Raw genomic sequence first — 26,728 nt, 5'->3', positions numbered from 1 at the left:
TTTGCCCATTTTTCTTTCTTTTTTTTTTTAAGGTTTTACATTTAAGTTTTATTTATTTATTTATTTACTATACTTTAAGTTCTAGGGTACATGTGCACAACGTGCAGGTTTGTTACATATGTATACGTGTGCCATGTTGGTGTGCTGCACCCATTAACTCGTCATTTACATTAGGCATATCTCCTAATGCTATCCCTCCCCGCTCCCCCCACCCCACGACTTTGCCCATTTTTCTTTTTTTTTTTTTTTTTTTTTTTTTTTGAGACGGAGTCTCGCTCTGTCGCCCAGGCTGGAGTGCAGTGGCCGGATCTCAGCTCACTGCAAGCTCCGCCTCCCGGGTTCACGCCATTCTCCGGCCTCAGCCTCCCGAGTAGCTGGGACTACAGGCGCCCGCCACCTCGCCCGGCTAGTTTTTTGTATTTCTTAATAGAGACGGGGTTTCACCGTGTTAGCCAGGATGGTCTCGATCTCCTGACCTCGTGATCCGCCCGTCTCGGCCTCCCAAAGTGCTGGGATTACAGGCTTGAGCCACCGCGCCCGGCCTGACTTTGCCCATTTTTCTACTGAGTTGTTGGGCTTTAAAATTTAATAAGAAGGAAATTTACATAGCGAAAAATGTGTATTAGAAACATAAGCCCTTTGTTTGTGGTATGAGTTGCAAATAACTTTTTCATTTTGATTTTGCTCCTTAACATTAGTTACTTTTTTCTGTGTATAAACCATCCCAAAATTGTTTGGCTCGAAGCAACAGTCACTTGTTTGCTCAAGATTCTACGGTTTGGGTTCTGTTGAGACAGTTCATCTTTATTTGTATGTTGGTCACAGGTTCCAGGAAACAGCAAGAGAGCAAGCACCAACGCCCACGTGCTTTAAGACCCTGCTCGCATCCCGTTTGTTATTGTCCCTGTGGCTAAAGCAAGTAACATGGTAAAGCTAGAGTTAGGATGGGAAGGGAATACCTAAGAGTGTGAATAAAAGGAAGGAATTTTGTGGCTATTTTTGCAAACAATCTACCACACTTATGAGATTTGTTTGCTTGGTTTCTATTTCTTTTCTTGGTGATAGTGGTGTTAGTTTATTTTTCTATCAAGTATGAAATTTTTAAGTAAGGCAGTTTGTAATGCAATCTTTTCCTTCAAGGGTTCTGAGTTTTGAATAATAGTTAGAAAGCCCTTCCCCGCTCTCAGCTTATAAAGGTAATTCTTATTTTCTTCTAGTACTTTTATGGTTTCATTCATCACATATAAAGTGTGATCCATTTAGAATTCACCTTTGTGCTCACTCCACCAATATATTCTTAGCTAAAGCCCAGTTCTCCTCTATTTGGGAAGGTTGTTTTTTCATTTGGGATTGGCAAAGTTATGACCAATAACAAGCAACTTTTAAGTCTCAGTGGCTTTCAACAGTATGGTTTATTTCTGGCTCATTCTACATGCCCATCACAGTTTGGTATAAGCTCAGTTCCATATGAACCTTCCTCCAGGCCAGTAGACCACTTCCATCTAGAACACTACCAATCTTGCCCAAAGGGAGAGAAAGCACAACCAAGCACGCACTACGTCTCACAGCCTCCCCTTGGAAATAGCCCATGTCCCTCCCATTCATATTTCATTGGCTAAAGCAAGGTACATGACCAATCCTGCTGTCAACAGGGTAGCGAAGTACAATCTTCCCCTGAGAAGGGACAGCAAATATTTGGGAACATTTCATCCTCCATCATTGTCCTTTCTGTTGATGTGCAGCTTTGAAAAAGCACACACCTGGAGTCAGAAGCAGGCTGGGGAGCCCATCTCACCAGGTAGGCCAGCACATCATCCCTGGCCTGTGATAATGTGTCTCAGAGTCAAATTAACCTCACGCCCAACCTTTCTCTCCAAGATCTTGCATCTTGCTCAGAGCAGACAGCGTGTGTGTAGTCAGGAGCAGCAGAGTGGAGAAAGGGAGGAAAGTGGGCCTCCTCCAGGGAACATTAGGATTGAATTGTGTCCCAATATCTTAATCCATTTGGGCTGCTCTAACATAATACCGTGAACTGGGTAGTTTAAACAACAAACATGTATTTCTTACAATTCTGAGGCTGAAAGTTCAAGATCAGGGTGCCAACATGGTCAGGTTGTGGTGAGGGCTCTCTTCCGGGATGCAGACTGCTGAGCTTTTGTTTTTCCTCACATGGAAGAGAGAAGGTGAGAGAGCTCTCGGGGGTCTCCCAGCTTTTGTTGTTGTTGTTGTTGTTGCTATAGAGTTTTGCTCTGCTGCCCAGGCTGGAGTGCAATGGCGCGATCTCAGCTCACTGCAACCTCCGCCCCCTAGGTTCAAATGATTCTCCTGCCTCAGCCTCTCGTGTAGCTGGGATGATAGGCACCCACCACCACACCCGGCTAATTTTTGTATTTTTTAAGTAGAGACTGGGTTTCCCCATGTTGGCCAGGGTGGTCTCAAACTCCTGACCTCAGGTAATCCGCCCACCTCAGCCTCTCAAAGTGTTGGGATTACAGGCGTGAGCCGCTGTGTCCGGCCAGGGGTCCCTTTCATAAAGGCACTCAATCTTATTCATGAGGGCTCCTCCATCATGATCTAATCACCTCTCAGAGGTCCCATCAACATATGCATTTTGGAAGGACATATTCAGTCCATTGCACCTCCCAAAAAGATATACTAGAGTCCTAACCATCCCCCTTTAGTACCTCAGAATGGGACTTCATTTGGAGTTAGAATTTTTTTTTTTTTTTTTTTTTTTTTTTTTTTTTTTTGAGAAAAAGTCTTGCTCTGTCACCCAGGCTGGAGTGCAATGGCATGATGTTGGCTCACTACAACCTCTGCCTCCTGGGTTCAAGTGATTCTCCTGCCTCAGCCTCCCCAGTAGCTAGGATTACAGGTATGCACCACTATGAATGGCTAATTTTTGTATTTTTATTAGAGATGGGGTTTCACCATGTTGGCCACCCTGGTCTTGAACTCCTGACCTCGTGATCCGCCCACCTCGGCCTTCCAAAGTGCTGGAATTACAGGCGTGAGCCACCGCGCCCGGCCTGGGGTTAGGATCTTTAGAGGTATTCAAGTTACAATGAGGTCATTAGGGTGGGTCTAAATCCAGTATGAACAGTGTCCTTATAAAAGAAAAAGTTTGGACACAGAGGCAGATGCATAGAGTAAAGATGATATGAAGAGACATAAAGAGAAGATGGCCATCTACAAGCCAAGGAGAGAGGCGTGGAACGGATCCTTCCTCACAGGCTCATGCCTATAATCCAAGCACTTTGGGAAGCCAAGGCGGGCAGATTACTTGAGGCCGGGAGTTCGAGACCAACCTGGCCAAAACCTGTGAAACATGTTGAAAACCTATCTCTACTAAAAATATGAAAATTAGCTGGGTGTGGTCGTGCACACCTGTAGTCCCAGCTGCTAAGGAGACTGAGATGGGAGGATCACCTGATCCCAGAAGGTGGAGGTTGCAGTGAGCTGAGATCACGCCACTGAACTGCAGCTTGGGCGACAGAGTCAGACCCTGTGTCAAATAAATAAATCAACTGGGGTCTGCTGACCAGAGATTCCACTCAGGCCCCAGGACATTCTGACTTAGTGATAACAGTAGGGGTCACACAAATTTGTGAACTGGTAAACCAATAGGCAGGGCTGCCAGGAATTGATGTCTGAAGGCTTCTGACTGAAGGATGAGGAAGGAGGAATGGAGAAGAAGCATAGCATCTGCCTCAGATACTGGTCCTCAGCCTGGCCAGTGATGAAGCAATCAGCCCTTCCCTTATATGGAGGTGCTAGTAACTAGCAGAAGAAAGTCAAGGTCTCAGATAAAGTGATAGCTCCTTAATATTTTACCAGATGTCAGCATCCCCTTCAATTAACCTTTTTGAAGTTTGCTATATTAAGACTACAAGGTCTGCTCTTCCCAGCTCTGCAGAATATTATAAGATCTCTTCCCCTTTAGCAGGATTCCAAATTCCTGCTATTGACAAGGTGTTTCTCAGAATTGAAACTGCCTTTACAAAAATTATAAGTGAGAAAATTATGGCAGTTGGGGAGATCTGATCTAGCCAACTCACTTGTGACCTTTAGCCTTCAAGCTACACTTATTACTGGGCTTGGGCCAAGCTAATTTTGGGAGACATTTAGTTTATAGTTTAAGTGAGAATAGCTCTTCCCCCAAACTTTACTGCCTTTGTAAAACCAATGACAGACCACCAGGCTAGGAGGATAAGGGAGCCTGAATTCTGCTAAGGTGTAGACAAACAATTGCCAGCCATTACTCCAGAGGTCACAATGACACAGGATTTTTCTTGATCACTCTGCCAGTCGGAGAGCTCCTGTCAGCAATGCCCCTGCCCAGGCCTTGTTCAGGCCCAACCCTTCAATTGTCAGCATGACCTCATTCTTCTTGGACATGGGACAAGAACTTAGGACCCATCAAATGAGGGGACACAGAAGGCTGTAACACTGTGGCCCCTTGCCCTCCACCGGTGAAGGGCAGCTGCCCCATGTGACGGAAAGCAGTGGTGGTGCCAAGTTAGCCCCAGAGCCGCTGGCCAGAGTGGGGCGAGGAACTCACAGAGCCGTTAACATGCCACTGTCCACTAGGCAGCAGAAACTGGGACTATAAGAACTAATTAGCATGCTGTAACACCCTCTCTGGGGCTTTGGGGTCATGGACACCCCTGCCTAGGTGCCACTGCATTCCCCTTGTCTGGATGCCAGAGACCACCAGGGGAGTGGCTTGCAACATGCCTGGACCAGTCACAAGCACAGCACAGAGCCCGCTTCTGTGCCAACACTTGGAACAACTGGCTAGACCCACACTTACTCACAGGCAGGTGCTCTTCCTATCACAGCCAGAATGTGCTGTGATTCCAAGGAAATGTAAGCCTTATACACAGGAAAATGTGCAGATACACAATGAGAAAATAGAACTCCAGGTGACTGGATGATTTAAATAATTTTTTAAAAAAATTCATAAGACATTTTGATTCCAGATACATTAAGCAGTCTCTGTCTCTTTCCCCAAGATCAACAAGGAGAGAATAGATTTTGTGCTTATCTCCTACATCTGCCTTACCTTTGTCTTAATCATCAATTGTTCCTCTATCTCAAATGCGACTTGTTCTCTGCTGCCTCTAATAGTGTCAATCCAGCTCACAAGACATCTCCTCCAGAAAATGTTTGATTGATCACACCCCAAGTTGATCCCTGCTCACTCATCCATCAAATGTTACTGAGTGCTTTTTATGCCTGGCACGGTGCTAGGACCTGATAACAAAAAAAGATGAACGAGGCCTAGTTTTTACCCTCCAGGAGCTCACAGACTAGCAATGAGATAGATGCATAAATGGAAAATAGTACCATTACTGTGTGCTGTGAAAGAAAAATGTGCATTTATCCAACAAACATTTAATGATTGCTTACTCTGTGCATGCATGCCTTATGCTGGTGTGAAATACAAAAATGAGTAAGACACCTTTCTATTTCTAAGGTGTGTCTAGTGAAGGAGACAGACAATTCAATGGTCCCAATTTAGGAACATAGTAAGTGGCACCAGGTTCACATGGGAGCCCGGAGCATGGCACCTGCCAGATGGTAGTTGTTTGGAATGTTTCCCATAACTTTTATATGAAACAAGAAAAAGGCAGGGATGGATTCCAAGTAGAAAGAGCAACGTATGTAAAGGCAGGATGGCTTGGGAGAACATGCTGGCATTTTAGAGCAACCTGAAGCAGCGCAGTAGAGCTGGTCCACAGAATGAGAAGAGGGGACGTGAGGGAAAAATCTGGACAGGTAGGCAGAGGCCAGACCACAGGTTCTGGAGAGGCATTGGTCATTTCAAGCAGGCAAGTGCCTCATCAGATTTGCATTTGAGAAAGATCACTCTAGTGGAAGTGGGTGGATCAGCACAGGGAGAGGCAGACTAGGAGAAGGACACTATTTAATAATGTAATTCAAATTGGAAATGATGAGGGAGGAAATCTGGGCAATAGTATTGGGGATAGAGAGAAGGGATGGACTTAGGAGGCATAGAGGAGTTTTACGGGCTGAATTATGTCTCTCCCCAAATTTCATAAACTCCTAACCCCCTGTATTTGGTGATAAGGCCTCCAAAGAAGCAATTAAGTTAAAATGAGATCATTAGGGTGGGCCCTAATCCAATATGACTGGTGTTCTTATAAGAAGAGGAGATTAGGGCTAGCACTATAATCCCAGCTCTTAGGGAGGCCGAGGCGGGTAGATCACCTGAAGTCAGGAATTCGAGACCAGCCTGGCCAATGTGGTGAAACCCTATCTCTACTAAAAATACAAAAAATTAGCTGGGCATGGTGGCGGGTGCCTGTAATCCCAGCTACTTGGGAGGCTGAGGCAGGATAATTGCTTGAACCTAGGAGGTGGAGGTTGCAGTGAGCCGAGATCATGCCATTGCACTCCAGCCTGGGTGACAAGAGTGAAACTCTGTCTCAAAAAAAAAAAAAAAGAAGAAGAAGAAGAAGAGATCAGGACAGACACACACAGAGGGAAGGCCACGTGAAGACACAGGGAGAAGACACTATCTACAAGCCAAGGAGAGAGGCCTCAGGAGAAACCAACTCCACTGACATCTTGATCTCAGCTGTGCAGCCTCCAGAATTATGAGAAAATACATTTCTATTGTTTCAACCACCAGTCTATGGTACTTTTTTATGGCAGCCTCAGTAGACTAACACAAGGAGGAGGAATCAGGGATGTAGGGAGATGGGCAGGCGGAATAAAGGGTGGCTTTGAGGTTTCTGACTGTGCAGCCTAGTGTGGGATGCTGTTGTGTTCCAAAAAGTGCGACCTAGGGGGAGCAGCTGGGTTAGAGATGGGAGATGGTGCCTTCTAGACAGCCCAGAAGAGATGTCCACTAAGCAGCTGGGTGTGTGGGGTTGGGGTTTGGTCAAGGGAAGGGAGGTGAGGATGCAGATATTGTGATCTCCAGAGAGAGGAGCAGTTGAAGCAGAGCAGTGGACAAGGTCACCCAGGGCACATGCATGCTATGAACAGAAAAGGCAGAGGACAGGACCACAGGGACCCCTATCACTTATGGGAGAGGTGAAGGAAAAGGGCCTGGGCAAAGGCAGTGAGGGGCATTAGTGAGAGTCTCAGAAAACAGTGTCAGGGGAGCCAAGAGAGGCTTTCAAATGCTGGAGAGTTCAATGTTTCCAAGACTCTCTCTTTACACATGCACACACGTGCACATGCGCACACATACACGTTTGGGCTGTTGCTTTGCAGTGATTTCCCTCATTATTTTGTGTATGATACTCTTTAGGTTTTGGAGTCAGAACCAGAGTACTGTCCATTTGCTTCTCCAGAGGCAGCAGAATGCTTTTCAGCTCCACATCCCTGCCAGGTAATGCCTGCCCTCTAACAGGCGGGCCGCTTCAGCGGCATTTTCCCTCTTACTTGGAGGTGTCTCTGCTGGGTTGTCTTGATTTTCCCTCCAGGGTCATCCTTAGCTGTTCCTGTAGTGATGATGCATGGCTAGAAGAGAGAAACTCCATGACTCTGCCCCAGGATGTTTGAGGTGGGGCTGCTTTTTTATTTTATTTTATTTTATTTTATTTTATTTTATTTTATTTTTTGAGATAGTGTCTTGCTGTGTTGCCCAGCGTGGAGTGCAGTAGCATGATCATGGCTCTCTGTAGCTTCAACCTCCCACTCAAGTGATCCTCCCACCCAGCCTCCTGAGCAGCTGGGACTATATGCCCAGCTAATTTTTTGTTTGTCTGCCTCTTATAAGAAGGATTCTTCTTTTTTTTTTTTTTTTTAATTTTGTAGAGACAAAGTCTCACTATACTGCTCAGGCTAGTTTCGAACTGCTAGGCTCAAGAATTCCTCCTACCGGCCAGGCGCAGTGGCTCATGCCTGTAATCCCATTACTTTGGGAGGTCGAGGTGGGTGGATCACTTGAGGTCGGGAGTTCGAGGCCAGCTTTGCCAATATGGAGAAACCCCGTCTCTACTAAAAATACAAAAATTAGCTGGGTGTGGTGGCGCATCTGTAATCTCATCCCATCTACTTGGGATGCTGAGGCAGGAGAATCACTTGAACCCGGGAGGCAGAGGTCACAGTGAGCCAAGATTGCGCCATTGCACTCCAACCTAGATGACAAAGCGAGACTCAGTCTTAAAAAAAAAAAATTCTTCCTACCTTGGCCTCCCAAAATATTGGGATTATAAGCTTGAGCCGCAGTGCCCAGCTGAGGCTGCTCTTCTTAAGGCTCATTGAGGGGCAGGGCAGAATCCCTGTGCCTTTGGTTGGAATTACAGAAACCACTGCTCCCACTGCCCTCCGCTTCCCCAGACCCGGGAAGGACCCACTCAGCACCGGCGCTGCATAGATTCCAGGGCATCGCCCTTTACTTACTCTGGGGAAGGGAAGGCACATAGACCCCCTCTCATTTATTCCTCACTCCAGCCCGGTGAGACACGCCTTGAAGTAAAGTGATGTTCTCAAAGCCACATGATGAATTAGGAATCCAGGAACTGAACCTAGCTGTGTGACTCTGAAGGTCTTTCCACTGTGACCTTGCCCTCTCCTGTTGCCTTCTTTTCACTGCTCAGTTCTGCCTTCCTGCACCATCTTTACTCAATGGTTGCTCCACCTGCCCATACGCCAACCCTAGGAGGATGCTGCTGAAGGCCTGGAGCACCTTCACTGCAAACATAGTCAGTCAGCAGCAACAGTAAACTGGGTAACCAGTCATGAAACTTTCCCATCTGAGGTTCTCCTAGGGGCTGGAGGAAACAATAAGGAGACAGAGAGACAGAGAGACAGAGAGCAAGGCTTAGGCTTTAACAAGAATCTTGCTTAGTTGGCAATCTGCTGGATGAAATGTCAGAGATTTTTGCTAACCCACTCACCTTTGACAGCAAAGCTTCTGGGTCTTGGGATCTCCAGAGAGAGGGCCAGTTGAAGCAGAGCACATTCAGTGTCTTTTTGGAGTGTCAAAAATTTTGCAAGGTGGGAAGTGCTGGCCCTCTCCCGCTCCCACTGAAATGAAACTGGAAGAGAATTGCACACCCAGCTGGGCATCTCAGGAGACAGTCTTGAGTGACAAACTCAGTGGTCTTGTCACTTCAGCTCATGGCCTTCCTGAGGTCCCCCAGCATGAGTCTCCTCCATGAGAGACCTGACCAGTGGCGACCCAGCCTCTGAGCGTCTACCAGCAGAGATGGGGACTCCTGGCCCCCAGGCTCCTAGCATAGCCTGACACTTTGAGTTATTCCAGTCCTTTCTTATTTTGAGATTAAATCTCCCTCCCTACAGCTCCCTTCCACAGTTAGAGGAAAGTCCTGCTGAATACAAGCCCTGAAGCAAGGGCCTGGGAAGATTTTCCCCATCACCCTCTCCCAAAGTCAAGGCTTGGAAAGGCAGCTCTGAGCCCCTGGCTTGGCTGGCTGGCTGGAGCAGGCAGCCACTGTGCCTGCAGGGAATTCTGCACAGCCAGTTTCCTCATACCTGAGCTGTCTACAGGTGCACGCACCACTCCCGGCCTGAACACACTATTTAAGGACAGCACACGGGAGCTGGTTGTGAGTCACCAAGGAGGGCAGCAGCAGCTCCACTCAGCCAGTACCCAGATACGCTGGGAACCTTCCCCAGCCATGGCTTCCCTGGGGCAGATCCTCTTCTGGAGGTAGTATATACTCTTCTGTCTATCCTTATGGGTGAAGGGAACAGCAGTGAGGTCTTTTGGGGGTGCTGAGCACTGTTGGGCTGTCCCATAGGACCCCACCTATAATTTTATCTGGTCCAGCGGGAGCCTGGCCAGACAAAAGCCTAACTGGACTTGACTTAACATCCCACCTCAGCTGCTCAGGGCACCTGCTCAGGGTTAGGGAGGTTTTTGGTTGGTGGCCTGCCATGGAGGGCTGGCCCTTGCTGGGCAGCTTGGACTGAGGGGCGTGTGTGCCAGGCTGGGCATTCCCCTGAGATGTCAAGGCTGTAAGCACTGTTTTGGGGACACCGAGCAGGCTGGTGTGGGCTGCATTGCGGGATGGCAGGGAATCCATGACTGCAACGGTGGAGGGGATGCAGGAGGACCCTTTATGCAGCGCCCGGGGGGAAGGAGGAGAAGGTACTTTCATTTCTCTGTGGGTATGATTTCTTGCTACTCCTGAGCAATTCTCACCAACACCCTTCCCCAGGACCCCCACCCCCAGCTCAAAGGTGGGGTCCCTAGTTTTCCTAGGAGCTCCTTGGAGAGGAGAACTTGCTGCTGCTGCTGCTGCTGCTGAACTCTCCAGAGAGGAAGAAGGAAGCAAGTCCTCTCCCCTACATTTTGCTTCTCCCCTGAGCTACATTCTAGTTGCCTCTTTTTCCCTCAGAATAGCATTTACCGTCCTGGAGAGAAAGAGATGGAAAGTGCAGGGTTTTCTTGAAATGATTGATCCAATGTCAGTCACAACTCAGGACAGTGTTTAGGGAGACTGATACTTGGTGGTTCTAGAGGTTGTTTGAAGGACTAGTCCTCCAATTTCTGTTTCTTTTTCCCACAAAAGGAAGAAAAGAAGAGAGGGAAGGAGAGAGGAAAGGAATCCTCAGGTCAACTGTGAAAAGTTTGTGAAGAGACTAAGAGAGTAATGTTACTTCCCAGAGGCAGCCTAGAAAATTCTTTTCCTTAAAACAAAATATCAGCTCCCGCCGACTCGATTCACATTTATCTGAAATCACTTGCCGGGTAGCAGGGGTGGGGAGCTCTTCAGGGCTGGCGGGGGTGGCTGCGGCAGCACTTTTCCCCTCCCCTGTGCCTGGCTAGAGCACTGTGCTCCAGGAGAAGCAGTGGGTGGCGGGGGCTTTCCTCTAGACCCTTCTGCCCTGAGAGGATGTCCCTAAGAAGCACCTATGTCAGAGGAGCCAGCATTTTGTGAGCGCCTCTTTCCCTGCCCTGCACCAGGTGGCTTAGAGCAGTGTGTCCACCACTGCCTTGTGAGGGCTTGTTATCACCTCAGAGAAGTTAAGGCCGGGTGACTGTGAAACTGTGCATGCGGGGATCTTGCTCTGAAATCCCAAGCTCTTTCCCCCTGCCACCCTTGCCCCTGCTCCTGCCAGTCCCAGCTCCCCATGCCCCCCATTCCTCCAGCCTTGATCCCAAGGACATGAAACGCTCCTCCTATGACAAGTGACTCCGTTGTTCGGAGGTCAGATGGGACGTGTGGGCTCTCTCATAATGCTTTGCATCCAGTCTGACTGGTTTTGCTGGAGGATTAGCAGGAGGTGGGTGTTCAAAATTCGGATCCCCCACCCTTCAGAAACCCATTGGAATCAACAGAGACTCCTCTTGTTGGCCCTTGCGTGCCTTGTTAGCTATTCACGCTCTGCAGTTTCAGAAGCAGTGACTGTCCATGAGGGTGGCAGATCCTTTGTGCAAGGGGCCTCCAGGAAGAGGGCCAATGAGCAGCTTCAGTGGGGAGCAGGATCATGAAAGCTCGTCTCAGGGATGCAGGTGGAGCCTGCCTGGGGGAACTCTTGACCCTAACAACCCTCTCCCTTTGTCATAATGGCCTTCATTCATAAAAATACCTCTTCTGGAGGTGATCACAACAGTGGTGATGTGGGAACGCTCATGAAAGGGCCATCCTCTGCAGACCTGGTGAGTTATTCTCCTAAGTATTCATAATTACCAGAGAGCCTAATTCCTTCAGATCTCACTCCCAGCATGCACGCTGCTCAGGGATCGAATGCTGATGTGCAGTTTTTACCATGCCTGGCCTCCGTGCACATTAGGGAGCTGTGTGACTAGAACCCTCTTCCCCTCTCCCCATCACGGCTGTCGACAGCAGCAGCGTTCACTTATGGAACATTTGCAGAGTGCCTGCTAGGAGGACAGGGGTAGAAAACCCTTGCTCTGAGGGGATTAAGTTCCAGTGAACAATATTAACTGAGCACTTACTATGTCCTGAATATTGCACTAGACAATGGGGCAAAGGTGACTAAGATGCAAGATGCTGTTAAGGTCATAACCTAATGGAGGAGAAAGACTCCCACATAACAACTCTAATGTGCCACCCTTAAGTCCTGAGACAATAAGCACAGGTTGCAACGGGAGCATTTCTGTCACCCAAGGCTTTTGGGGAGGGTTTCTGAGCCAGAGGATGGGTGGGCTGTGTCTTGGACAATGAGTTCGTATGACCCAGGTGAAGAAGGGTGGAAAAGGCTGTCTAAGTAGAGGAAACAGAATTAAATCAAATGCAGTAACACTCACGAATGAGTGTGGTATGTTGGAAAGCTGCACACTACTCTGTATTATCATCACAACATGAAGATGAGGCAGGGAATGCTGGGAGATGAGGCTGAGCGATCACACCAGGCCACAATGGGCCTTCTTCACTAGACTCAGAACTGGGATTTGTGGTGATGAGGAGCCATTACAGGCACAGGCCATATTGGTGTCCAACTTTCAATATCCCTAAGCCTATAAAATCTGAGCCTTCAGAGCCTTCAGAAGGGGGTCAAGGTGGTTTTCATCAGGTGGGCAGTAAGCCTGGAGGCCAGAAGAAGAGTTGGGAAACAGTTGTGGTCAGAGTATACAGAATGACAGGGACTGGCATAGATGAGAGTGACAGTAAAGAACTCCAGGAGGAAAATGGATTCAGGAAACACTGGACTTAAAACTGGTGATATTTGATCAATGATTGGAGGGGCAGGTAGGATGCTGCAGAATAAGAATAGATGAGGCAAAGGGCAGATCCTGGAATGACTTCCATGTTTCTGGATTGGGTGCAGTGAGTTGGGGACAAGGAAGAGAGAGGATATCTAGTTAATGTGTTGAGCTTGAGATTCCCCTGGGACCTTCAGACAGGGATGCTCCCTGGGCAGCAGAAGGCATGAGGCTAAAACTAGGAGAAGTCAGGGCTGGGGATAGACATCTGAGTGTCAATAGCTCAAGGGCAAGGAATAGTCATAGCGGGTGGCTTCTAAGGAGAGCACGTGGAGGGAGAGAGGCAAGGGGCTGGGATGGAGAGCTGAAGAACACCAACATTCAAGGGTGGGCAGAGGAAGAGGGGGGGTCAAGGAAAGAGCTGAGAATAAATGGCAAGAAAGGTAGCAAGAGGTCGGGATAGAGATTAATGAATGTCAACAGAGCGGAGTCTCATGGAACACCCAAGGCTAGTGATCCATAAACATTTGCCCTGTTTCATCTGAAATCACTGGTGACAATGGGATTGATAAAAACATCACAGGAAGGAAGCTACTGAGTAGAGAAGGAGCAGGGATCTTTCTACCAGAGGAAGGTGGATGAAGTAGAGAATGAGGGAGCCTAGAACAAGGAGGCTCAGGGAGTTTGCTTTGGAATTTTGGTTTCCCATTTCTCCTAAGTTTGCAAGCTGGTGCCTGGCTCAGACATCTCAGACCCTGATGGTCGGGGAAAACAGTGTCGAGCAACACCATGGAAGCTTGTCTGGTAAGAAAATCTTGCTTGAGCCTGGGCTGAGGAGATCTCAGCACAGGCCATATTGGTGTCCAACTTTCAGCTTCCCTGAGCCTATAAAATCTGAGCCTTCAGAACCTTCTGAGTCCATCCTGTGAACAGGGCAGGAATCTGCAAAATAAGATAAATTGTACATTGGAAGAAAGACTTAAATAGGTGGCACCTGTGTTCCTGCCCCCATCGGGGGTAGATGATTTTCTGAGCGTTACCCTTTCCCCCCGTCTCCACCTGTTGCAATGCTACTCATTTCTTTCCATGTTCAGCTCAAATGCCACCTCCACTTTGAAGTCTTACAGGATTTTTCTAGTTGCCATCAGTTGCCCATCTTATGTTCACAGTCAGCCATGTTTATGAATATCTATTCCTGGTGCCTGTTTCCCTCACCAGCGTTCACTCCTCGAGGGTTGGGTCTCTGTCTTGCTCATTGTGGTAGGGAGGCAATGCAGCACTATGGCTATGCATCTGGATTCAAATCCTTGTTCCACCATGAACATTTACCCTCCAAGAGCTTCAATTACCCTATCTATGAAATAGGGCAGACAATAGTACCTAACTCCTAGGGCTGTATGAATGACATGTGATAATTATGTTCCTGGCACATCCTAAGAACTCCATAAATGTTAGCTATTGCTATACTCATTACTTGCAACTCCCTCTACAATCCATGATACTTGGTTGGCTCTCCATAAAAATTTGTTAAGTTCAATTTCACGACTCCACTGGCACTTCTGACCCTGAAATAGATGTTGCAGTGAGGGTATACTTTGGATTAATTGCCCCAGGGATCTCTTAAATTCAGTTAGCTCTAAAAGAACTCTGGAGTTCTCTAGATTCTTATTCTACAAAAATAATAATAATAATAATAATAGAGTCCACCACACCTTTTGTTGTCATGAGAATACTCGTAGAGTTCTGTAGATTCTTATTCTACAAAAAAAAAGAAAAGAAAAGAAAAAAAGATAATAATAAAGTCCACCACGCCTTTTGTTGCCATGAGTCTGAGACACAATCCTTCTCTAAACCCGAGGATGCTAGGATTTAGACTTATTAAATGTCTGACTCTTTTAATTCCAGTATAGAGCATCAAAAGTTGGTGGTGAAGAGCTTCAGGGTGGGTGAGGTGCATTTGGGAGGTCCTAGTGTGTACAAGCTCAGTGTCTAGATCTCTGCTGAGGCACTGCTGATACCAAGAACAACAACCTCAGGGGCCAGTTGGAGCAATGTGACTATGACCAAGCACGTGGTAATGCTTAATTAGCTAAACTGTCTCATAGTCCTAATTATCTCCATTTCATAGATGCAAATGTTGAGGCAAGTTACCTTGCTCAGTGTCTCCTAGGCAGCCAGTGGCAGGAACCAACCTGTTACTACCTAGTCCTCTATACTGACTTTTATTGAAAAATTACCTTTCTAATCAGCTGTGCTTATTCTGTTGCTACTTAAGCAGAACCCTTCATCAGTGGCAAAAAACGCGCCTCCTCAGTGACTGTCATGGCAGAAGAATTCTTAGCTGGCCAAGGGCAGAGCTCTTCCCAGAATTGGCTGGAAACTGTGGATTGTTGGTCTGTGTTGCTTCAGGCAGCTGCTCTAGATGAATGAGTGCAGGAGTAAGGAGTGACTGAAACTCAGTAAGAATTATATGCTGGCTGGGCACCGTGGCTCACACCTGTAATCTCAGCACTTTGGGAGGCCGAAGCAGGTGGATCACTTGAGCCCAGGAGTTCAGGAGTTTGAGGCAAGCCTGGGCAACATGGTGAAACCCCATCTCTACAAAAAATACAAAAATCAACAAGGTGTGGTGGTATATACCTGTAGTTCCAGCTACTCGGGACTGAGGTGGGAGAATTGCTTGAGCCTGGGAGGTTAAGGCTGCAGTGAGCCTTGGTGTTACTGTACTCCAGCCTGGGTAATAGAGCAAGACCTTTCTCTCTCTCTCTCTCTCTCTCTCTCTCTCTCTCTCTATATATATATATATATATATATATATATATATATATATATAAAATATACAAAATATATATTATACATTTATATAAATAAATAAATATATATATATATTTAAACTCTTTCTTAGCTTAAAAATTCAGAAAGTCAGAACACCTTATTTTATCAATGGGATAATCAGAATAAAGTATGCAGCTTGTCCAAGGGCCATGCATTTAAAGAATGGTAGAACAGGGTTTCTTTTTTTTTTTTTTTTTTTGAGATGGAGTCTCACTCTGTTGCCCAGGCTGAGTGCAGTGGCACAATCTCGGTTCACTGCAACCTCTGCCTCCCAGGTTCAAGTGATTCTCCTGCCTCAGCCTCCCAAGTAGCTGGAACTACAGGCGCCCGCCACCACGCCTGGCTAATTTTTTGTATTTTTAGTAGAGACGGGGTTTCACCGTATTAGCCAGGATGGTCTCGATTCCCTGACCTCGTGATCTGCCCACCTCGGCCTCCCAAAGTTCTGGGATTACAGGCGTGAGCCACTGTGCCCGGCCAAAATAGGGTTTTTTCAATGATCTTACATTGCCCAGGGACCCTAGCTAAGAACTGTGTTGAGTGGCCCGGCGCCATTTAATCCTGGCTAACACGGCGAAACCCCGTCTCTACTAAAAAAAAAAAAATACAAAAAATTAGCCGGGCGTGGTGGCGGGTGCCTGTAGCCCCAGCTATACGGGAGGCTGAGGCAGGAGAATGGCGTGAACCCGGGAGGCGGAGCTTGCAGTGAGCCAAGACGCGCCCTGCACTTCAGCGTGGGCGACAGAGCGAGACTCCCTCTCAAAAAGAACAAACAAACAAAAAAAAGAACTGTGTTGGACCCTAGCAGACCACATTTTACCCAAGCACCAAGAATCCACAAATCTGAAAAGACCCAGACTTCATACATACTTACTTTTGCCATATGAAAGTGTGGAAATAACGTGGATACTGGAGTTAGTCTGATCTGTGGATGTATTCCAGCTCTCCACTTCCTAGCTGGGTGACCTCAAGGAAGTTACTTAACCTCTCTGTGTCTTCATTACCTTATCAGTAAATTGGGCATTAGTAATAGTAGCACCCAGGTCACAGGGCTGTTATAAAGACTAAGTGAGTTAATGCAAGTAAAGAGCTCAGAGCAGCGTCTTGTAAATAGCACTTTATGTGTTCATTACTCTCAAATTATTCCCTCCAATGTTTTTGCAGAAAACAGAGACTTGGAGGGAGGGAGAGGAATGACAAGTCCAACAATAGCAGCTGGACTTAAGGACATTTTGTGTCTGGAATCTTTTGAGATTTCAATGGATTCAGATATCCTCTTTCTAGTCCTTGTGCTGTGAGGTGTGGGAAATCCTCTGCCACCTGAGGTGGTGAACTAGATGAACCCTAAGGCCTTCCCCATTCAAACTCAATGTTCAAAGTATGGTCTTCCAACCAGCAGCATCCACATCACCTGGGAACTATTAGAAATGCAAATTTTCATTCCCTCCATCCTGCAAAGAATCAGAAATTCTGGGGGCAGGGCCTGGTAATCTGTGGTGTAACAAGACCTCCAGGTGATTGTCTGTATTAGCAGCCTCTCTGTGCTCCCTGATTCCTCCAGAAAAGCACAAGGATTTAGTGCAGACAGATATAAATTTCACCTGGGATCATTTATCATTGCACATTCTTCTTTAAGAACTCTGCTACAGAGCCGCAGATGGGTCTCGATGAAAACAAAGGAAAACCCATGAAGTTTCTACAGGTAAGAAACCCAGGCTACATTTCTCTCTGTATGCGCTTTTCACAATCCCAAACCATCCGCCTGCAATGCTTCTGATTTCCTATCACATCACTTCAGATGTGTTCCCGCTGCTGCCAGCACAGGGATCATGGGAGAGAGGGCAGGCAGGTTTCCTCCTTCTTTTTCTGCAATTTAAAATGAAAAATGTCATAGATAAAAACCATGAAAGATTTGAGAGACAGAGAGTGCATCCATAAAATGTAGGAATTGTCTCTTGTAGCTCCCCGCCTTGCCTCCTCATTGTGTTTTCTTGGCACCTCCACCCCCAGAATGGCCATTTCATACCTCTCTTCCCTCTTCAATCCTCTTACAATCCACATCCCTTCTTCCCAGCCCAGCCTCAGATGATTATCTTGCTCTACCCCTCACTGAGAAAAGAGAAACCAGCAGACAGGTACTCCTTCATCTTTTCACATCCGAAACTACCTGCTACACTCACCGGGTGCCCTTTTTCTCTGCCTCCCCTCCTGGTACCAGAGGATTTGCTCAGCTCCTATCAAAGGTCAACCCCTCTGTGCTCTGGATCCATCTCATCTCCCAGCTCACAAACACCTCCTCCAGCCGACATCATCAATCTCTCCTCTGCACCTCTATTATCCCCATCAGCGTGCAACCCGTGTATCAGGATTTTCTGTCTTTAAAGAAAACCCTGTCTCGGTCCCACAACCTCTCCAGCTACCCACCCCATCTCTCTTTTTTTCCTTTTCAGCACTTGTTGCTAGTGTTGCCTGGAGTGAGTGTTCATCCTGGTTTTGTGGCATTGCAAAAGGAGAGTGAGGTAGAGGTTTCAAGCACAGGTTGGAGCCCGGTTGTCTGGGTCCATCCAACTCTGCAGTGAGCCGAGTCACACTTTCTAACTGTGTGACCTTGAGCAATTTAGTTATCCTCTCTGTGCCTGGATTCCTCATCTGTAAAATGGGGATAATATTAGAATCTACATCATAAGATCGTAATAGGAATTAGATGAGCTAAGACATAAAGCGCTTAGCAACGTATTCTTATTTCCTTTTCAACTTACTCTAGATGGATTTTGTCCCCACTATACCTAGATACTGTTCCTGTCAATGCCTCTCATCACCTCCACATGGCCAAGTCTAATGTTTACACCTCTGTTCTTATCTTGTCTTCACTTCAGCATTCAACACAGATGTCCCCACCACCTCCCTGAAGCTCTTTCTTTTGGTTTCCATGACACTGCACTCCCCTGATCTGCTGCTCTCCCCCTCACTCCTGACATCGGCTGGTCTCTCAGCCTCCGTTTCTCTATATGTAGTTGCTGGTGGCAGCTTTTCTCCTCTGCTGCCCCCACGACTCAAAGCCACCAAGCTCTGCAGTCAGGTACAAGGACATACCCTTTCATCCGTTTCCTATATTTGGTGATTGACCCTACCTTTTGCCAAAAGACCTAAGTGTTCAGGAACAGAATATAACAGTATGGGAAAAATTATCCTTTAAAGTGGTTGGCAGAAGCTTCATAAAGTCTTATGAGGCATGATAGGGTAAGTCATGTAATAGCAAGTACTGTGTGGGAGGGAACTGGAGGAGCCCCAGGCATAAGCCCTTAAAGCTTGAGATAAGTTTTCCAGACAGGTCCTGGTGGAAAGCCCTGAGGCAGGAGAGATTTGGACGAGGGAGGCAAGAAGCTGAGATTTGATTTCACTTCTGCTCATGCAAGGAAACTGCCTTCTAGCCTCTTCCTTCTTTCTTCCATTTGTTGAAGAGAGAACAAATATTAATGATTTTCTGCAGCCGAGAGAGAAGCAGCCAGATTTGATGGGAAAGTCATGGTGTCATTTTATTGGCCTTAGGCCAGGTGATCTTTGTCTAATGACCTTAATATGGGGTCATGGCAATTTAGCAAAACAAGCCAAGTTTTTAAGGCCCCCCCAACCAACAGTGGTCACCTTCACCTTGGGACCAGCTCTGTGGGTGCTTCCCCATAGAGGGGCTATATATCTCTTGGGTACTTACTCATGTCAGGCCCTTCAGAAGGACAGTTTGCAAGGAATATTAGGGGCAGGCTTGCAAATTGCTGCTGGCTCAGAACGTAGGAACAAGACTGCATTTATGAGTGGGATGTGTGCAGGGAAAGGGGGAGATCAGGATTCCAGAATTTCCCCTACACGGAGGGATTCCCCCACAGAGCCCTGGGGAGAAAGCCATAATCCTGAGTTACTGTGCCTTTCTGGTCAGCAGCTCTGTGGTGCTGCTGCACTGGGAGTCCCTCCCGCAGGCCAGGCTTTGTCTAAAGGTCTGGGCAGAGGAATTCTCTTGGGCAATGACAGTCTCACTCTCCACCAAGAGGCTGCTGAGGGGCTTTTGGGACAGTGACGTAAGCAAGCCCAGGAAGACATTTTCCCATGGACACAGCTTTGTAAGTTGGAGTTCCCTAAGTTACCCTCAAGAGTGCATTCTATACTATAATTTTGCATTTATGATAGGATTATTTTCTACTATTTTCCTTTCCCATTATGAATGTACAGAATTGTCTGCGCAGGGTGGTTTATACCTATAATCCAAACACTTTGGGAGGCCAAGGCAGGAAGATCACTTCAGCCCAGAAATTCGAGACCAGACTAGGCAACATGGAGAAACCTTGTCTCTACCTCCTGCACCCCACCAAACAAAAAATAAACCAAAAACATTAGCCTGGCATAGTAGCGGGGATTACGCCTATAGTCCCAGCTACTCAGGAGGCTGACATGGGAGGATTGCTTGACCCCGGGAGACGGAGGTTGCAGTGAGCTGAGATCACACCACTGCACTCCAGCCTGGGTGACAAAGTGAGATCCTGCCTCAAAATAAATAAATGTGCAGAACATCTAAAACATTAGAATCCAATAGACGTCTGGGGCCTTGCTGGAAAAGTTAACCATCATTTGTAAATAGTGTTGCTGTAGGATCCTGTACAGAACTTCAAATAACCAACTTAAATGCAAACTTTGGAAAAGAGCCATTGGGTGATGGGAATACCTGAAGACTTCAGGTATTCCTGGAGAAGATCTATGTAGGCAGGCTTCATCTGGGTAAGGAGACAGAGAAGCTGTTCAAAGAGTAATGCTTTACCTGTCTCTTAGGTCTTGGAGTCCACCTAGCTCAGTGAGGAGGCCAGAGGAACATAATACTGAAGTCCTGGCTGGAGGTCATCTTCTCCTTGACACTACTCTCCGAACTTGGAAAGAATGGGGAGGGGGTACACTGGGATTTTTCTCAGAATTCTGTTTCCCAGGCTGGGTGGCAGCAGTGAGATCATGGTTCATTGTAGCCTCGACCTCCCAGGCTCCAGCAACCTCCCAACTCAGCCTCCCAGGTAGCTGGGATTATAGGTACTCACCACCATGGCCGGCTACTTTATTTATTATACACGGTGTCTCCCTATCTTGTCCAGGTTGGTCTCAAAAACTCCTGGGCTCAAGCAATCCTCCCACTTCAGCCTCCCAAAGAACTGGAATTACAGGCATGAGCCACCATGACTGGCCCATAGTTCTATCCTTATAAATGACTCTTTTTGTTTGTTCGTTTTTGCCGTTTTAAAGTCCAACGGTGAATAGTTTTTACATAGTTATTAATACAATGTGTGTGCTTTTGTGCTCTGCTTTCTCCATGAAAACTTTTCATGTTAAAACAAAAATTTAAAGCAATTTTACAGTTAAAAGAATCCTTGTGGGCCGGGCACAGTGGCTCAAGCCTGTAATCCCAGGACTTTGGGAGGCCAAGGTGGGCGGATCACAAGAGATGGAGACCATCCTGGCCAACATGGTGAAACCCTGTCTCTACTAAAAATACAAAAATTAGCCAGGCATGGTGGCACATGCCTGTAGTCCCAGCTACTGGGGAGGCTGAGGCAGGAGAATCACTTGAACCTGGAAGACAGTGGTTGCAGTGAGCCGAGATCACACCACTGCACTTCAGCCTGGGCGACAGGGCGAGACACCTTCTCAAAAAAAAAAAAAAAAGAACCTTGTGGCTGGGCGCAGTGGCTCATACCTGTAATTCCAGCACTTTGGGAGGCCAAGGTGGGTGGATCGCTTGAGGTCAAGAGTTCAAGACCAGCCTGGATAACATGGCGAAACCCCGTCTCTACTAAAAATATAAAAATTAGCTGGGCATGGTGGTGGGTGCCTGTAACCCCAGCTACTCAGGAGGCTGAGGCGGGAGAATTACGTGAGCCTGGGAGGCAGAGTTGGCAGTGAGCAGAGATCGTGCCATCGTACTCCAGCCTGGGAGACAGAGTGAGACTCAGTCTCAAAAAAAAAAGAAAAAGAAAAAGAAAAATAGTAATTTCAAAGGATTTGACCTAATATATATTCTTCTAGGGCATTCATTGTGCATATTAGCATATTAAAGGCTTTAAAAAAATCCTATAGACTTAAAGAAATCTGTTTAATTGTGATTCACCCAATATTATAAAAATGTAATGCCTTTAAAAATAATACTTGTTAATATACATTAGGGCACCTTCAAGAAACTAGGCACTGGGGTAATTACAAAAGAATAGAAGCCACGACGAGACAAAAGTATGTGAATGTGGGAGCCCAGGGGCAGCGTCTGGGGCCTTCTCCCACCTTCCAAACTGGATGCAGATGCTGGCTGAGCAGATGCCCAGGAACCAAAGGACAGGCTGGTATTTTTACTTCCCAGGAATGCCCTACCATATCTGATATCCAAAGTCATCATATTTTTCAGGCCTTCCCCTTCTACAACAATGCTTTCTTGATTAACCTTGCCCCACATTGGCTTTTTTTGTAACTGACCTACGCTCTTTCCTCTCTCATAAAAGTATAGAGAGGATTCATGAGGTGATAGGAATGGGCCACCCCATAGTTCTCAAATGATAGATATTAAATAAACATGGGTATTGTTTTGACTGCCGTCTCATTGTTATAATTTTAATTACTTTACCTTTCAGGGTATTATTCTCATCTTAGTTTATAGATGTTCATTTCATTTGCTGACAACTACCAGGTGGGTGATGCCAGTGTGGACGCAGGAGGCGATGCAGCCCTAGGTTACTTATACCTCTACAGAGACCACAGATGCTGAAGGCATAAGTAACCAGAATTTGAATTAATTTTTCTGCAGCCACTGGAGCCAAATGTCTAAGACAGGGAATGGAAATGTCGGATGGGGGTAGAATCAGAGTACAGTGAAACAATGGCTGGCCAGGACTAAATCCTTAGTACTTCTACTTTTTTTTTTTCTTTTTTTACTCCACTGTCCCACTATCTGGAATCTTTCCCATGAGAGATCCTTTAACAGGCTTGTCTGTCATTCACATATAACACACAAGCCTTTATTAGGGCTGTCTGTCATTCACATGTTGTTAGTATGACCAATTCTCTAGAGAGTGAGGAGGCATTTTGACATCACTGTGCTGATTTGATCTGGTTACCTAGCAGTTGTTTGACGTGAATAGAAATAATCGTGATACTTCAGGGAAGTGGAAGATGAGAGTTGAAAGGTAGGGTGGGGGCGTCCCTAGGATAGCACACGTTAATATAATTAACGTGGTTAACTGTAGCTGGGTAAGGTTGAAGTGACATTAAATGGGACCCCGACAGTTTTGTGCCCCTGCAGTAGAAAGCAGTGCCCAGAGTGAGTATATCTACAGGAGAAATTCTTGGACTCTCAGGGGCATTGCTACAAACACCCAGTTACCAGGAGGCATAAGAACAAGCTTTTTGCTTTCTCATGATGTAAATGGAAGTACAGCCCTTGATTTAGACTCACCGAAAAAGCAAACACTGGCAAACCTTGAACAAGCCATGCTATCTTCCAGATCCTTACCTCTCATTTTGTTACTGGTGGAGGGTGTCCAGGTTCTCAGCGTCTTGAACAAAGAATTGGACAAAACACACAAACAAAGCAAGGAAAGAATGAAGCAACAAAAGCAGAGAGTTATCGAAGATGAAAGTATGCTCCACACGGTGGGAGCAGGCCAAGCATAGGGGCGCACGAGCCCTGTTACAGAATTTTCAGGGGCTTAAATACCCTCTAGAGGTTTCCATTGGTTACTTGGTGTACGCCCTATGTAAATGAAGAGGATGAAGTAAAGTTTCAAAGTCATTTACTCAGTGTACTCCCCAAGTAAATGGAGAGGATATTTCCTGCTATAGCTGAAGCGTTTCCATTTGACTTAATTTTAGGAAGTCAGCATGAATGGGCCATATGCTCCCTGTCTCCAGACCCTATTCTCCTGCCTCAAATTTGTCTTCTATAAAAGTCAAAAAAATCCTAATAATATATCCTGGGTTCTCTGAGAGCAATGAGAAGGGGGAGGGGTGTGACCATTGCTACTTCTCTTTAGGTACATGATAAATCTGTTTTCTCGTATTTCTACATTGATATTTTCTAGTAGACAAATTACTAGGTCAATGAAATGCTTGACTTTTACGGGCTTAGCAAATAAGTACTTATAGTTTCACTAATACTGACCCCAACATATTGTACTTATCTTAATAAACATGTTGCGTGAAAGTAAATGATGATTTTCCGAGGCAGAAAGTATGTGAACTGCAAGAGAATCTTTTTAATATGGGTAGAGGCTCCTGCTAGCGTCACAATTTTCTATCTTTGAGGCAAATAAAGTTGTAAAGAAATGAGTTGCAAGATGGTGGCTTTCATTAGCATTCCCCAAAGGTGTCAAACTGTGAAGGAACTATTCTGTTTATTCGAAAATTCTAGGGGCTCCAGGTGCTGCTTGTTTGGGCTCTCTGGAACTGAGGCTGCTTTCTAACCATTGCCTGGGGTAGCTTGTGAGCCATGTATCAACTTATGAAGAACATGCTTGCTCACTTAAATGAAGAAAAACAAGCTATCTATAATTTATAGCACATATTCACTTGGGTACTAGCTCTTTCTGTGAGAGTTCTTCTGAAAATGCAAACCACTAACCCAGGAAAGTGTTGAAGTTACCAGCTTTATGAGAGCATTAAAGGGAGAGATGCCTGTTTGCCCAACATCTAAAATAGTTAGATTGTACTCTTAAAAAAAAAAGGCAGGGTTTTCTTTTTTAGAATATGTTTTCCTTGTTTATTTTATAAGAATAATATTGGATTAGTGTGGAAAATTTGGAAAATACAAAAAAGCACAAAGGAAAAAAATCTCTATCGGTCCTAACCTAGAGATAACCACTATTTATATGTCCTTCCAGTCTGTTTTTTCCTCTCTCTCTCTCTCTCTATATATATATATATGTATGTATGTATTTAATACATAGCAAAATACTGTACATATTATTTTGGAAGCTACTTTCTACTTATTGGTCTTATAAGTATTTCTCAAATAAATCTTCTATAATATGATTTTTTAACAAATGCATAGTATTGTCACTAATGATGAACCTTAATTCACTCATTAAGTTCCTTGTTGTTGGACATTTAATTGCCTTCAATTATTTGCCACAAATATTACATTTATTTTATTTTATTATTATCATCAAGACACAGTCTCACTTTGTTGCCTCACCTAGAGCGCAGTGGTACCATCATGGCTCACTGCAGTCTCAACTTCCCAGGATCAAATGATCCTCCCACTTCAGCCTTCCAAGTAGCTGGGACTACAGGTGCATGTCAACATGCCTGACTAAATTTTTTAAATTTTTGTTGAGGCAAGACCTTCCTATGTTGCCCAAGCTGGTCTCAAACCCCTGGGCTCAGGCAATTTTCCCTCCTCATCCTCCCAAAGGGTTAGGATTACAGGTGTGAGCCACTGCACCCAATCCTATTACATTAATTTTAATCAACACTATAGAAAACCTTGGAAATGCATCCTGTTGATTCTGTAGAATGAATTCCTAGAAATAGAATTACTGGATCAAAGTGGGCTGTGCATATCGTAAGTCTTCTGATACATGTGGCCAAATTTTTCCCCTCTCCCCACACTAAAATTGGTACCAACTTATGCTCCTACCAACCATTTAGATGCCTTAAAGTATTACTTTTCACTAAAGCCTTTTTCCAGAACCAGCACTAACCCTGCCAACATATTGAAAAAGAAAATGACAAAATTTTAATTTAACATTCCCATCTTCTTCAATATTTGAGATTTTCTTTCTCGTTTCTTAGCCTCCTTTCTCTTTTTTCCCCACAGCTTAATTGAGGTATAATTGACAAAAATTCTATGTATAAAAGGCACACAATGTGATGATTTGATGTACATATACATTGTGAAATGATTACCACAATCAAGTCAGTTAACACATATACCACCTCAGTTATTTGTGTGTGTGTGCAGTGAAAACACTTAAGATCTGCTGTTAGCAAATTTCAAGTGTACAATAAAATATTATTATTATTATTATTATTTTTATTTTTATTATTTTGAGATGGAGTCTTGCTCTCTCTCCCAGGCTGGAGTGCAGTAGTGTGATCTCTGCTCACTGCAACCTCCTCCTCCCGGGTTCAAACAATTCTCCTGTCTCAGCCTCCCAAGTAGCTGGTACTACAGGCGCCCGCCACCATGCCTGGCTAATTTTTGTATTTTTACTAGAGATAGGGTTTCACTATATTAGTCAGGCTGGTCTCGAACTCCTGACCTCAGGTGATCCACCCACCTCGGACTCCCAAAGTGCTGGGATTACAGGCATGAGCCACTGTGCTTGGCCTATAAAACAATATTTTTAAGTACAGGCCCCATGCTGTATATTAGATCCTCAGAACTTATTATTCTTATACATGAAATTTTGTACCCTTTGACTAACACCTTTCCGTTTTCCCTAACCCCCCATCCCCTGGCAACCACCATTCATCTCTCTGCTTCAGTGAGTATAACTTTTTAAGATTCCATATATAAATGAGATGATATAGTATTTGTCTTTTTGTGTCTGATTTATTTCACTTAGCATAATGACCTCCAGATTCATCTATGTTACCACAAATGGCAGGATTTCCTGCCTCTCATATGCTGAATAATATTTCATTGTAAATATGAGACACAATTTCTTTGTCAACTCATATATTGATGGACACAGGTTGTTTCCATATGATGGCTCTTATGAATAATGCTGCAATGAACGTGGGGGTGCAGATATGCCTTCTAGACATTGATTACATTTCCTTTGGGTAGACACCCAGCAGTGAGATTGATGGATCATATGGTAGTTCCATTTTTAATTTTTTGAAGAACCTTCATACTGTTTTCCACAATAATGATACCAATTTATATTCCCACCAGTAGTATACAAATGTTCCTTTTTCTCTGCATCATCACCAACCTTTTTTTTTTTTTTTTTTTTTTTTTTTGGGACCCAGGTCTTGCTCTGTCGCCCAGGCTGGAGTGCAGTGGTGCTATCTGGCTCACTGCAGACTCCGCCTTCTGGGGATTCCTCCATTCTCCTGCCTCAGCCTCCCAGTAGCTGGGGCTACAGGCGCCCGCCACTGTGCCCGACTAATTTTTGTTTTTGTAGTAGAGACGGGGGTTTCACCATGTTGGCCAGGATGGTCTCGATCTCCTGACCTTGCCTCACCAACATTTTTATCACTTGTCTTTTTGATAAGGGCTATCCTAATAGGTGTGAGGTGATATCTCGCTGT

General features: G+C 45.6%; 1 protein-coding gene across 1 annotated transcript in view; it reads left to right on the top strand.

Annotated features, from left to right (window-relative positions):
- Window positions 1-8,097: 8,097 nt before the first annotated feature.
- VTCN1 (V-set domain containing T cell activation inhibitor 1) overlaps window positions 8,098-26,728 on the top strand; it is a 71,746-nt gene continuing 53,115 nt past the window's right edge. The window contains exon 1 of the mRNA XM_003892477.3: window positions 8,098-9,655. Coding sequence (XP_003892526.2) covers window positions 9,624-9,655 — 32 coding nt within the window. The 5' untranslated portion in view covers window positions 8,098-9,623. The remainder of the gene's footprint in view (window positions 9,656-26,728) is intronic.

Source organism: Papio anubis, chromosome 1 (assembly GCF_008728515.1).
Source record: "Papio anubis isolate 15944 chromosome 1, Panubis1.0, whole genome shotgun sequence".
NCBI lineage: Eukaryota > Metazoa > Chordata > Mammalia > Primates > Cercopithecidae > Papio > Papio anubis.
Note: the sequence above shows the minus strand (reverse complement) of the source record. Positions and strands in the feature narration are given on the sequence as shown.